Genomic DNA, 14421 nt, shown 5'->3' on the forward strand with positions numbered 1-14421 from the left:
TACTCTATAATAGGGATAGTGACTGAACATATAATTATATTGGTGTAAGGAAGACCTTGGTGATGAAATACCAGTGCAGGTCAGCATCTTTTCTTCAGCTAATATTCTTAGAGACTTTCTAAGAGAACAGAGAGGCTAAGAAACTTGCCCAGGATCATACAATTAGTATGTTTTAGGGATCAGTCCAGACCTTCTTGACTTTGATTGTCTTTCTGTCTGCTGTTCCTTTTCTCTACATGATAACTTTATACTTCAACATAGTTACTCATTCCACTGAAGTTACTTGCCAACTGTTTCTTTTCCCTTTTCTATTTTTTTCTCCTTCCTTCACTAATCCTCTATTGTGCTCTTCTCTTTTACGATGTACAAATATTTGGAATGAAAAACTTTGTTAAACAATTCTTCCTGCATCACTACTTGTAATACCAAGCAGTTATAAGATGTGGGAATAACAGTGCACAGAGAGAGCTTGGTCAGTAGTGGCGAACTCATATGTCTATAGGAGAATGGCTCATAGATAGCTTTAGGAAAGTGCCAGAAGGTGGTACTTAATGGCAGATGTCAGCTGCAGGAATGTAACAAGGATATGTCAATTGGTGATAGCAATCAGCAATTCTTAATAAAGGTCTCCTATAAAATAGTTATGTTAATAGGCTCACGTGTAGATAACCAAGTTAATATGTCTACTTGAAGAGGCAGCTTGACTTAGTGGGCAAGTTGGCCTCAGAATCAAAAGATTTAGGTCTGACAAATACTGGCTATGTACTCTGTGGGCAAAATTATTAATGATTGAGGCAGTTGTCAAAGACTACGAATTTCTGAAATGTGGCCAACATTGGCAGAGGGAATTTCCTTATTGGGGAGATCCCTATCGACTCTATCCCTATTTGAAAGACAGTAAGATAAGACAGTATAAGAGTAATGAAATAGTGTGGTCAGGATGTCAAAAGAAAAGGCTAAGTGGTTTTAAGATTAAATTACGTGTCCCAATAACTGTTGAATGTAAATTTCTAGGAGAAAGAGAAGGAAGAAAATCTTTTCTAAGGCACTGTGGGATTTCCAGATTCAGGTAAGCTTATTAAAGAATGAACTTATTTTGGACAACTTTCTTATGGTAACTTTTTCTAGTATTTATTGATTTGATATGAAAAATAGTTTTTACATTTACCAATCTTGATTTTATACTCAAATGACCTGGTCATTGCTAATGACCGCAGATCTCCAAGTACCTGATTTTTTTATTGACATTTAAAATTGTCCCCCTAACATTGGTAAGCCTTTATGATAGATTTTGTCATATGATGACTAGTAAAGAAATTATTGCTGCTTCATATTAGTAATACATTGTTGGGGCAGTTTAGGTGGTTCAATAGATAGTCTGACCTGGACACAGAAGGTTTGGGGTTCAAATCTGGCCTCAGCTGTGTGAAACTGGTCAAGGCAATTAACTCTAATTGCCCTTACTGTCTCTTTTCCTTGGGACCAATACTTATTGATTTTAAGATGGAAGGTAAGGTTATTGGGAAAAACATACATTGTCGCTGCAGATAGCATAATATTTTCTCAAAGTATGAATGAGAAAAGTATAAAGATAGTTTGGCCCATACAAGCACCTTCTCTTCTATTTTTAGACTGAAAAAGCTATCTTGAAGCCTGAAAGGTTAAATGATTTTCACAGACTAATACAGTTAGTATATCTCTAAGGTGGGGCCAGGTCTCTATGGTTTTGAAGTCAGTTCTCTATCAATTATGACATGTTCTCTCTCTCTCTCTCTCTCTCTCTCTCTCTCTCTCTCTCTCTCTCTCTCTCTCTCTCTCTCTCTCTCTCTCTCTCTCTCTTTTGTCTCTCTGTTGCTCTCTGTCTCTCTCTCCTTCCCTTATTACCTCTCTCCCTCTTTCTTCTCTTTCTCTCTCCCTCTCTCTGACTCTCTCCTCCTCTTTTTTGCCACTATACATCTCTATCTTTATCTCTATATCATCTATACATTATAAATATTTACATATGATATATACCTATATTATCTATGTATGTATGTATGTATGTATGTATGTATGTATCTGTCTGTCTGTCTGGCTATATTTATATATAGAAGGGGATTTAAATAAGTGGTAACCAATCTGCAATAGGATAGGATATGAGAGAAATTTCTGTTTGTTAAGATAGAAATAACTCTGCTCTCTGTTCCCTTAGCATTTATAAAGCTCTTGAAATGCTTTTGCTCTGGGGTGGAGTTGGGGTGGCACTTCACTTGGATTTATCTCTGAAATTCAGTGCAGTTTGATTATGCATCTGCACAGTGATAATTTGTTTCAAGGATGTTTCTTGACCTTTGAAAGCAGATCAGAGAGGTCACCTAAAAAAATGGGAACCAAAGTGTTTTAATGATTTACAGCTGGAATATAATTTGGCTTCTTTGAAACACTGGGGAAATGTTAAAAATGTTATTCAAAATTAATGAATTATTTAATGCTGGCTAATGTGACTAGTCCATCACCATCTACTCTGTGACTTGTGAACTTAATGTCTTTTTGTTGTCAATGCCTAATCAGATAACCTGTAGTGAACACTAGGGAAAAAAGCAAAGAAAGACCTAAAGAATGCAGTAAAACTAATTAATTTACTTGAATTAAAAATCCTTTCTAAACTGCTTTAGAAATTAACTTTTTGGTCAGATTGCTTGCCATCTCTGGGGTGTAGAAAGGGAGGGAAGTATGGAGAAAATTTGGACCATATAACTCCAGAAAACTTATGTAGAAAATTGCTATTACATGTAATTGGTAAAATAAAATATCTTTATTAAACTTAAAAATAAATTGAATAAAATAAAATTAAAAAAAAGAACTTTTCTGGTTCACCTATTCTCAGAAAATTAGATCATAGTAGTACATTTATGTAGCATTTTTTTACTCACACACACATAAACTTTCCTCATAACCATGTGAGCTGTGTTAAATTAAAACAAATTAATTTCCATGTTATAGGTGAGAAAACTGTGACTCAGAGAGATAACGACTTGTTTGGGGTTACATGGGTATTAAGTGGAAGAGCTAGGACTTAATCTAAGACCTATCTGATCCAAGGCCAATCCTCTTTTCATGCTTCCTCTACTACCCATTTTTGCTTTATCTATAATTTGTTAATAATAAACAGAAAATGTCATAAAGATTTAAATTATTTTGTAATTGGTCCAAGAGAAATTTACAATTGAGAAAAGCATATTGTCATTACTTGAATGACTAGATTGGCAATATGTATAACAAAATAATTTAAACTATCTTGTTAAACTTCAAACTTAGTAAAAAGTGGTGTGAACTGCTAGAAAACTTTATATACACACATAACATACATTTTGCTTACTTAGTAAATTAAAACAAAATTTAATAAAAGTAATTTTGTTATTTGTCATTCTGAGTCTAGTATTAGAAATGTTGAATTGTTTCTGGGCTATATCTAGAACTCTTAATATTTACATATTGTTAAAAATAACTAAAATGAAAAGAATAGATGTATGTATTTCAAAACTCTTGTGCTCTTTTTTAGAATTGATACTAAGTATTGGTTCCAAAGTAGGAAAAGGGCTAAACAATTGGGTTAACTGCCTTTTCCAGGGTCATATAGCTAGAAAGTATATGATGTCAGATTTGAATCCAGGACTTCCTTTTTTTTTTTTTTGCCTGAATAAGAAGTATTTTTTAAATCAATATTTGAATAGAAGAAGTTAGAACTTGCATTCAGGCTTTTGAAGGAAGTGACTGAAAAGGAAAAGTTTAAAGGCTATGATATGAACAACTGGAGATATAAAGAAATTGGGACAATATTAATATGCGAATTAAACTTTAATGAAAAAATATTTTCTACTTATTGTCTTAATTTCTTGGAACATATAGAGGATATAGTGATTTACCCAGGGTCACCTAGTATCACAGATGAGTTTTGAATTCAAGTTGTCTTGGCCAGCTCTCTAGCCACTACACCAAGTTGCCATTTTGGTGTTTTAAGGTGGTCTAAAAATGGTGTGATTCTTGAGGTCACACTGAACTGAAGTCCATTTTGCCTTTTTCTTGTTCTTCTATGGGCTTCTGGGTCCAAATAATTCAGCAAGTGGTCAATTTACTGGTACAATGACTCAATGTACTTAGCAAGGTTGCTATTTTATATATTTATCTCTCTATACATATATATATATATACATATGAAAAATATATAATTACAATCACATATAATATGCACTATAAACAATTGCATGAAATATATATCATTTGTATATAATTGTATGTTATATGATACATAACATACACATCAGAGGTACATGCATGTTTGTATAATGCACATATGTATACACATGTGTTTATATACATGAATGTAATATATGGTTCTGTTATTGATGAGTGGTTTGGGAATTTAACTCGGAGACACTGTTCTGAAAGAAGTGGTTTATACATGCATTTGTAAATGTGCACACATGGAAATAGTTACATGTATACACATATATGTTTATATCATATACACATAGACATAGACATACATATGCATGTTAGGGTTACAGTGTTTATGAGACTGTGAAAATGAAAGGTAAATTTCTTTTATGATTCTTTGCTTTGTTCCCTTACTATGCTGAAGGACTTGCTTCCATTTTCCAATTCACTGTATCCTTTCCAAGTGATGGGATGATAGATATAGAGCTGGAAGGTCCTTTAGAACGTATATAGTCTAACCTCCTCATTTTATTGGTAGCCTGGACATTTGTTATTTTTCACCTCAGAGATATCTTTATATAAGAAATATATTTTCATATGGAAGCTCACTATGGAAACTGATTCTGATAATACCTTGTAGAGTCAATGGTAATGAAGCCTGGCCTTTTGTGCCGAGGGCAGGTGAAGGCCACCAGAGCTCATGTATAAGCTGACTTTTTAGTAATCACTGGAATAGATGTATTTATTTTTCTGAAATTCATTCCTATTTCTTTTTCTAGTCATCTAATAATTATGACAGATCTGGGATTTCTGACCAAACTCAGGACTATAAAGAAGAGGATATTTATGTCAACTGCCCTGCCTTCTCTCAAAGACCACAGCCAAGATAGCAAACTCTTCAGTATGGTCTGAGCAAGCATAGAAAAGTATATTGTCTTTAAAGATTCTTCCTTTCTATATTCACAGACTTAAACTATTTGAATTTACTTTGTCTTACAGGGAAGACTACATAATCAAGTAAATATCATTATTTTATTTAGAATATTCAGAAAGATTTGAGAGATTGGTAACTTCTAAAAGGTAGTATACCAAGTCTTCATTATTAATGCACTAATAGATAAGTGGAAGCAGATGACTTCCTATGGATTATCCCTCTCTCTCCTGAAAGGCATTGTAATGGATTAATGAAGTTCACTCCTAGGGCATCCTCGTCTGAGACTTGTACTGCTGAAAGTAGAAAGAATATATGGTTAAAAGAAAGAGATGATGCAAAATTGGCCTTTTCTTCCTCTCTATGTATCTCAGTGTACCGCATTCTGGAACCGCAGATTTCCATCACAAATATTAACTTTTCCTCTCTCATTCCACCATTATATTTTCATTCCTTTGAATTTTCTTTGAGTTACCTTTTAATATAAATATTAAGAATTTAATATTAAATATCTCTTAATTATAATATTAGTAAGACATTAGTTAACAATCAAGTGAAAATAAGAATTAGATATATCAGTGGTTGAAAGTACAATTGAGGAAGCCACTGAATACAAAATTTTTTACTCTTTGCCCAGGAAAATATGACTGCCTTTTGTGGTTCCCAATCCTATATCTAATCCAGACATGATGGTTAACATGTAAGGAAAAGTATATGAACAACAACAAAAAAGCCAAAAAATATTATGTTAGGCTTGACATTGTGATATAGAACACATAACATATTGATCCTTAATTTCTAAAATATATTTTATTATTTATTTTACCAAATTTTACTAAAAGGTACAATTTGATTCTACAGATATATTAAGATGATAACAGGGCTTTATGCAAACTAAAGGGAATAACAATCAATCTGAGAGGTTATTTATAGGATCTAAATATTATTATTCATTGTTATAATCATATCATTGGTGTTAAAATTTTTTTAGCCTTAAATTATTTTACAAACAAAACATTATAATTATTCTACAGGCTATGAAAATTCTTGTTTACCTTTTATGGATGGTAAAGAGATATGTAATCAGTGTTTTATACAATTAGGAGAAACATTGCAGTAGAGAAAAATCCTGGATTTGAATATTTAGGATCTAGGTTCAGTTTCCAGATATGCCATATACAATGTTCAATGTGACTTTGAAAAAATCATTCAACTTCTCTGGGTCTCCATTTCTCTATCTCTAAAAGAAGAACATTGTATTAATGACCTCTATGGTTCATTCTACCTTGAAATCTCTTATTATGATTTCATATGTCAAGAGATACATATGTACTCTATTGTTCAGATTCAAGTATTGTAATAGAAGAGGTTATAGTCAATAGTCAATAAATATTTATTAAGTGCTGTAAAGGTGAAAATTAATGGTTGGACAATAATTTTATGAAATTATGTGGTCACCAATATTTATTATATCTCAAATCAGAAATGTATTTACAAAACAGAGAGGAAACAATAAACTAGAGAAGTGTGAAGGGGATAGAAAAGTTATCTATTCTATCTTAATCCAGGAAGAGATTATTTCTCAACCAGGAAAGCTGGTAGTGATTAGTCACAAAGCCTCCTCCAAGATGGAAGCTAGTCTCTCCAGAAACTAGGAAAAGAGTCAGCTTTTCACTCACCCCATGAAGTAAGTAGTCCAGGAGTCAGGGTCCAAGTTGAAGCTGAGCTCCAAGCCCATGCTCCCTCAAAGACTCTCCAGTCAGGAGACTATCTCCACAAGACTGACACAAGCCACAGGATTCATGAGTTTTTATGGTGACTTCTTGTCCCTGCCCCTCTTCACAGGGACCAATCACGGTTTCCAAATTGTCCAGCACTGACCAGGGGGAAGTGTTTATGGGAACCAATTCTCAACTTCTGGAGGGGTGAATACTCATCAAAAGAGTCTATAGATTCCTGGCTGATTGAGTTTCTGAGGGTGTAAACTCAGATCATAGGATTCACAAGTTTGGGACTGAGTTAAAAGGGTGGAGTCTCTAACGAAGTCACTTGTGAATTCTCTAAGTACCTTGCTAGCTTCTCCTCTAGTACTAAGTAGGGTATTCAATCTTTTGTTGATTCAATTCAAAAGTAGGCAAAAGAAAGTTAATCTTGTCTTCACAATCTAAATAGGGGTACAGTGCCTACTGTGTGCTAGGCACTAAGCTAAATATGGAGGATTCAAATAAGAAAAAGAAATTCCATGCTAATAAGGAGCTTATAATCTAATAGCCTGAACATGTAATTTTCACAATTATAGGGATCTCCTGGATAAGGAAACTCTTTCTGCCAATGCAGATTTTACATTCTCTGCAACTTATAGTTTTAGGGAGTTGACTAGAGTACTAAGAATTTGTGACTTGTTCAGAGGGCATAAAGTTAGTAATTATTAAAATGAACCCAGTGATGCCTGTTTCTGAAGCAGATCTCTATTTACCATATTATAGCATTTCTTATATTGTTAGGTTATATATTATTAGACAAGCATCAGGATTTTTAAAGTGCTTTCCAAAAACGATTAACTTAAAGAAATGGAATCTATAGTTTACAAGATTTTGGACCATTCTGTTAGTTGTTTCAGAAATGTGATAGGTCAAATAAGATCGATTGCTTCTACCTCTTGGTGAGATGAAATGTGTCTAATGAAGCTAGATTTAATTTTAAATGATAGATGATTACTTCTTAGCTTTTAAAAAAGATAAGAAAAAATAACTTTCAGGGCACTCCTGATAACCAAAATCTAAATGGAAATGAGATATTAGATGAAACATGCAAGAAGATATAAATTCTATGTAAAAGAGTAATAATTACAGTGTTCAATAGAACCAGAAATTATTGCCCTTCACCACTTTTACTAATGGCTTTACTCATAATGTCTATGACAACCTCCTTGATAGGCCAGGAGAGGCTTTGCTTTTTCTCATTGCTGGTTTGAATGTATTTATGTCTATTTCAAACCATTCTCTATAAATGCTTTATGTTGTTTTTTGTATGTATGTATGTATATGCAAATCATCATCCTGTCTGTTGATATCCCTCCTCATTCAATAGACTCCAAAGGTTTTCTATTAAACTCTATGATAAAATATAAACTTTTTTCGACATTTAAAGCTCTTTACAACCTGATCTACATTAAGATGTCCTGCATTAATACTTTGCTGAGGGAGTTGTGAATTGATGCAACCATTCTGGAAGGCAATTTGGAACTATGTCCAAAGGTTGCTAAAAGACTGTCTGTCCTTTGATCCAGCCATAGTATTGCTAGGTTTGTACCTCAAAAAGATTAAAAGGGAAAAAAAGCCTTGTACGAGAATATTCATAGCTGTTCTCTTTGGGGTGGCAAAAATTGGAAAATGAGGGGATGCCCTTCAATTGGGGAATGGCTGAACAAATTGTGGTATACATTGGTGATGGAATACTATTGTGCTCAAAGGAATAATAAACTGAAGGAATTCCAAGTGAACTGGAATAACCTCCAGGAATTGATGCAGAGTGAGAGGAGCAGAACCAGGAGAACATTGTACACAGAGACTGATACAGTGTGGTATAATTGAATGTAATGGATTCCTTTACTAGTAGCAATGCAATGATCCACAACGATTTGGAGGGACTTATGAGAAAGAACACTGTTCACTTTCAGAAGAATAACTGTGGAAATAGAAATGCAGAAGAAAAACAACTGCTTGATCACATGGGGTCAATGGGGATACAATTGGGGATATAAACCCTAAATGATCACCATAGTGCAAATATCAATAATATGGAAATAGGTATTGATGAATGATACATGTAAAACCCAGTGGAACTGCACATCAGCTATGGGAGAGGGTTGGGGGAATGGAGGGAATGAATATGAATCTTGTAACCATAGAAAAATATTCTAAATTAACTAATTAAATAAAATTTCCAAAAAAATTTGTCCTGATTTTCCCAATCACTCCCAACTGTTAGAATCTCGCTAATAACTGTATTTTTATATATTTGCATTATTATCATGTAAACATGAGCAAAATTCAAATGTAAATCTATTATTCAGATAGGTAATACTTATTGTCATTATATGCTATGTTGGGAATAAGTCAGTTGTCTATCAAGTTTTCCCTGTAGTTAATTATATGCAGCATACTATGTCACAGCAATATGGAAATACAAAGAAAATGTGTAGTAAATATGGTTTTTGGATTACAGTAGATACTTACTTATCTGACAAAGACTTGGGAGAGTGGTGGACAACCTTGTTTCCTCTGGTTATGATTTCAGGAAAACTGATGAAAGGAAAAAAATGGAGTGGGGGATAAATGTGATTGCTCATTTCACTCAGAAATTGTAGATAAAATCACTTGTGGAAAGAGAGTGCAATTTAGAGAGTCCCTCTTTATTTGCTTTCATAATATCCATATGTACACACCATATCTGCTATTAAATTATAAAGTCCTTGAAGGTTGTAGTAACTATTGCATCTTCAACTTTGTGGCAAGTTGAAACTGATTTCCTTTTAAGTTCATGAGTCTGAGACAAGGATGGGTAGACAGTGACTTTTTTATGCTTTCTCATTTTAATTTATGTATAGAAAAGGTAAAAAATACTCATGCTTTACCCATTATTTTTTCACAAACTATGGTCAGAATTCTTCCCCTAATTACTTGAAGATCTGGGCAGGATTCAGTTAGAGACTAGACAATATTTGAAGGTTATTGTATCCATTAAGATGTGTTTTTTTCCTAGTTCTTTATATTATTTTTTATAAAATAAATAATGTGGTCACAACCGAATCTTTGAATCTATGAAAAGTGCTGAAAAGTAAAATGCAATTTAATTTGGGATAGGTAATCTGAGGTATTATTGACAGTAGGTTTTATATTTTAAACCACCAAATGAGAAAAAGGATAAAAATATATCATGAAGGAAATAATAGGAAGTGATGAGCTGATTACATGATAAGAGTAAGAGATGAAAGGTAGGATGCCAAAATCTATACTTTTACCTTCCATTTCTAAGAAGAAGTGAAAAAGGTATCAAACATTTTGGTGTGGACCTCTTATTGGGAACATATGGGAGGACATAGACAAGTATCTCACAGATTTGACAGGTATGGTTAAGTTTCAATATACATCATTAGAAGGAACTTGCAAATCAATGTAATCACAAATTCATTGTAGTAGTTGAGAATTATATCCCTTATATTAAATATAGATCCATCCATCAAGGGATTAACTGGTGCTACATTAGCACCATCTCTGTTGTGACTGGACTTAGCCAGAATGATTCAGAATGGAATTCTATCAAACATTATGAGAGAAATTAATTTAATACTATATAAACACTTTGCATTAATAGGAAAATAATGTAGGATTTAAATTAATGTGCAATACTTCAAGTATATTTTATATGGTTTATTATTTAACAAAATAGAACCACATGACTAAGTTTTTTGATCTGCTCAAAAAGCCTGCTCCACCAAAACCATGAGAGGAAGACAAGAGAGAGAGAAATGGAACTCCACAGAATTTATATCCTGTCTACATCACCACATAATGACAGGAAGAGAATAGGGTGCTGGAAATCATAGTTTTTTTTAGGGTAACAGATTCTAATTACAAAATATCCCCTTGGAATCCTTTGGGAGAATAGTCTCCCCAGTAGTTCATGTAAACATAACATTCCAATAATTTGGAGATAAAAGGGAAAGAGAACAAAACAAATGATTGCTAGGTGCATTGACAAAACAATCAGGGGCCAGTCCCCTTTTTTCAGAAAAGTGTACATTCAAAATAAATGCATTCAACTGTCCCCCACAGTTCAATTTCACTACATCTCAAAGTTCATTCTGCATCTTTTGGTGTAGTGTAAGGTTTCTGCATGCATCTCCATGGTGCCTTTTCCAAATAGTTTACTTCTTGGATTCTGGGAGTTAGCAAGTTTCTTATCCTAAAACTACTCTCAAACAACAACAACAACAAACTTTTGTAAAACTAGAATTTTATGACAGTTACACAATCCTCCCCTGAGGAGGGTGCTGACAAACACATGGATCAACTCAGGATACATTAATTTTCACTAATAAAACAGCTTTTTAAAAAATGTAGTATAGCAGCTAATTCAAGAAAACCTTTTGGATCTAAAATTTTACCAAGAATCTAGATCATTCTGGTGGAGGGGTAGAGTAAGCTGAAGAGTTGCAAATAGAGAAAAAACAAACAAACAAACATACAGAAGATAATAGGCTACCTGGGTAATGCTCCCTTCTTGAGGGCCATCCAGAGGTGCCATATCCCTTAGGAAAACCTTCCCACTTCCAGGATGAGACTGTAACAGCCATATATGACATGCCTTTATATATCTCATTCATTACATTTTTTATAAATGTGAAGGTGGGGATTATAATAGTGCTATAGCACTTCACTTCAGCTACTAAATGGACCCTTATTTCTTCTTACAAACAACTCAAAGGTACTTTTACAATGTTATTTTCTCCAGTCCAGTCATATGGGGAGGTACAAATAAAAACAATGTAATAACACATATAGCTAATTGTCAAAACAAAATAACTTAAAGTGACACAGTATAACAGAACTTAACAAACAAAATAAAATGTTAAAACAAACAATCAGCAAATACAACATATGTGACAGGGTACAGGCACTCAATTCAAGAGTCCATTGTAGCTGGGTTTTGAGGACCATGACTTCGATGCTGGTGGAGTTGGCTCTGTCAAGGACTTCCTGGTTGGTGATTCGGTCCTGCCATCGAATCCTCATGATTGACCGGAGGGAGCGTTGGTGGAATTGCTCCAGCTGTTTCATGTGCTTCCGGTACAGTGTCCATGTCTCACAGCTGTACAGGAGCGAGCTGAGGACCACTGCGTTATACACTTTGAGCTTCGTCGCAGGGCTTACACCTCTGTGTTGGAGGACTTTGGAGCGCAGCCTCCTGAGTGCCTGGCTGGCCTTTTGGATCCTGGCATTAATCTCGTGGTCGAGGGACCCATCGTAACTTAGAGAAATCTAGAGAATCAACTAAAAACTTGTTGAAATAATAACTTTAGTATTACAGAATAAATCCACATAAATAATAAGCATTTCTATTTACCAACAAAGTTCAACAACAAGAGATAGATAAATTCTTCTACCTAATGGGTAAAAATACCAGGGAGCCACTTGCTTCCCCTGCCACGTGATCAGGGAGGTTAGCCGATAGAAGCGTCTCCTCAGGTAAAAGCCCTTTAGGAGGCTAATTATTGCCTAAGAGAAATACATTTGGGCTTCCAAGGCAAGCAGAGAGCAAGCACTCAGATGTTGGCAACATGAGGAACTGGGAAATATGTATCATACAACCTATATCTTCTTAGATGTCTTTTGGGGAGGGAAAAACCCAGGCTGTCTACAATTATTTGAAAGAATGCTATAAATTATAAATAATTAGATAAATGCTAATTAAAGTAATTTTGAGATCCTGTCCCATGCTCATAAAACTGGCAAAGATAACAGAAAGGAAAATGACAAATGTTGTATCAGTTCACTGTTGGTAGAATTATGAATTGGTCCAACAATTCTGGAAGCAATTTGGAATTACCAAACTGTTAGTGCAGTTTTTATCCATTGTAAGACCTATTCTTTAACAAATCATAAAAGGAGGAAAAGGATCTAAAGAAAGAAAATATTTGTAGCTATTCATTTCTTAGTAGACAAAATTAAAACGTAAGGGAACCATTTTATATTGGAAATTTTGGCAAAATTTTAGGATATATAGTGAGTTGAAATAAATTATGAGCATTCATACACACACATATATATATATATATATATATATATATACATATACACACACATATACATGTAAACAAAACCTTGTCTAAAGAATTGGAAAGAGAAAGTCCATTACAAATAACTATAAGGGGCAGCTATGTGACTCAGTGCATTGAGAGCCAGGCCTAGAAATAAAATGTCCTAGGTTCAAATCTGTCCTCAGACCCTTCCTAGCTGTGTAACCCTGGGCAAATCACTTAACCCCTATTGCCTAGCCCTTACCATTTTTCTGCCTTGGAACCAATACCAAGTATTGATTCTAAGATGGAAGCCATAGAAATTCTAAAAAAAGTAGGTTGTGTATCCAACAAGATTTACTCAGAAACTATGTCTATGAATATCCTGTAACTAATCCATAACACAGATCAACCTCTCTATTTTTTCACCAATACCAAATCATTTTAATGGTCACTGCTTTATAGCATGGTTGGAGATTTAATATATACTTTCCTTCCTACTTTTTCATCAATTACCTTGAAATTCTTGACCTCTGTTCATATTAATTTCACTATTCTCTCCTTCTCTTTCTTTCTCTCTATCTTCTCTCTCTCCATTTTGGTCAGGAATGACTATCAATGCTATCTTCTGTTAAAAAAGAAAACAAAAACAATAATATTATGTCTGATAAACCTGAATGCCCCAGTTACTGGGGGAAGAAGTCATTATTTCATAAAAATTACAGAGAAATGTAGACAATAAACAGGAAGGTATTAGATTTAGACCAAAAACTCAACATTATACACCAAGATGAGCTTAAAATGGATTTTTACCTTAAATATAAAAAGGCACATCATATACAAATGAGAAGATCAAGGAAGAAATTACCTCTCTTATCTTTGGCTAGAAAAAGAATTCTTATATAACTAAGAAAGAGCAATCATACAAAATAAAAGACAATTTTAAATAAAGAAAATAAAAAGTTAAAAAATACAAATCTAATATTAAAAAAAATGTCAGGCACTGTGGAGAGAGAGTGGGGGAAAAAGCTCCACCTGAGTTCCTGTTTTTCTAGTAATGAACTCAGGGTAAGGGTTTGGGGCAGAGGATGGCCCACGTGCCTACAGAGAGTACTCTGTTTGCCATCTTTGGTACCTATTCCATAGGTTCACCATTACTGCTCTAAATTATGGATAATTAGTGAAAGCAGTGTTTGAGTTTTCTGTTTGAGTAAATTTGTAGTCCAAATTGCTAACTAGAATTAAGAGTATACAGTTTAATTATTCAAATACTGTAATATGAATTCTAAAATATTAACTATTATTGGAAAATGTGAATTAAGCTAAAAGAAAGTCTAAAATTTAATGATCTACAGTATATAACAACATATTATAAACATAATCCCATACATCTATAGGCTTTTATGCTTTTCAAAATGTTCTCACAAATATTATTTCACATAATCCTCATGACCACCCTAAAACATAGATAAGGCAGGAATTATTCCATTTT

The 14421-nt window shown here is 33.7% G+C and overlaps 1 protein-coding gene across 1 annotated transcript in view; it reads left to right on the forward strand.

Annotated features, from left to right (window-relative positions):
* Nucleotides 1-9841, forward strand: part of CD226 (CD226 molecule) — a 103505-nt gene extending 93664 nt beyond the window's left edge. The window contains exons 5-6 of the mRNA XM_007487779.2: nt 1015-1069; nt 4977-9841. Of these exons, the coding sequence (XP_007487841.1) occupies nt 1015-1069; nt 4977-5087 (166 nt within the window). The 3' untranslated portion in view covers nt 5088-9841. The remainder of the gene's footprint in view (nt 1-1014; nt 1070-4976) is intronic.
* Nucleotides 9842-14421: the final 4580 nt, after the last annotated feature.

Source organism: Monodelphis domestica, chromosome 3, assembly GCF_027887165.1.
Source record: "Monodelphis domestica isolate mMonDom1 chromosome 3, mMonDom1.pri, whole genome shotgun sequence".
Lineage (NCBI taxonomy): Eukaryota > Metazoa > Chordata > Mammalia > Didelphimorphia > Didelphidae > Monodelphis > Monodelphis domestica.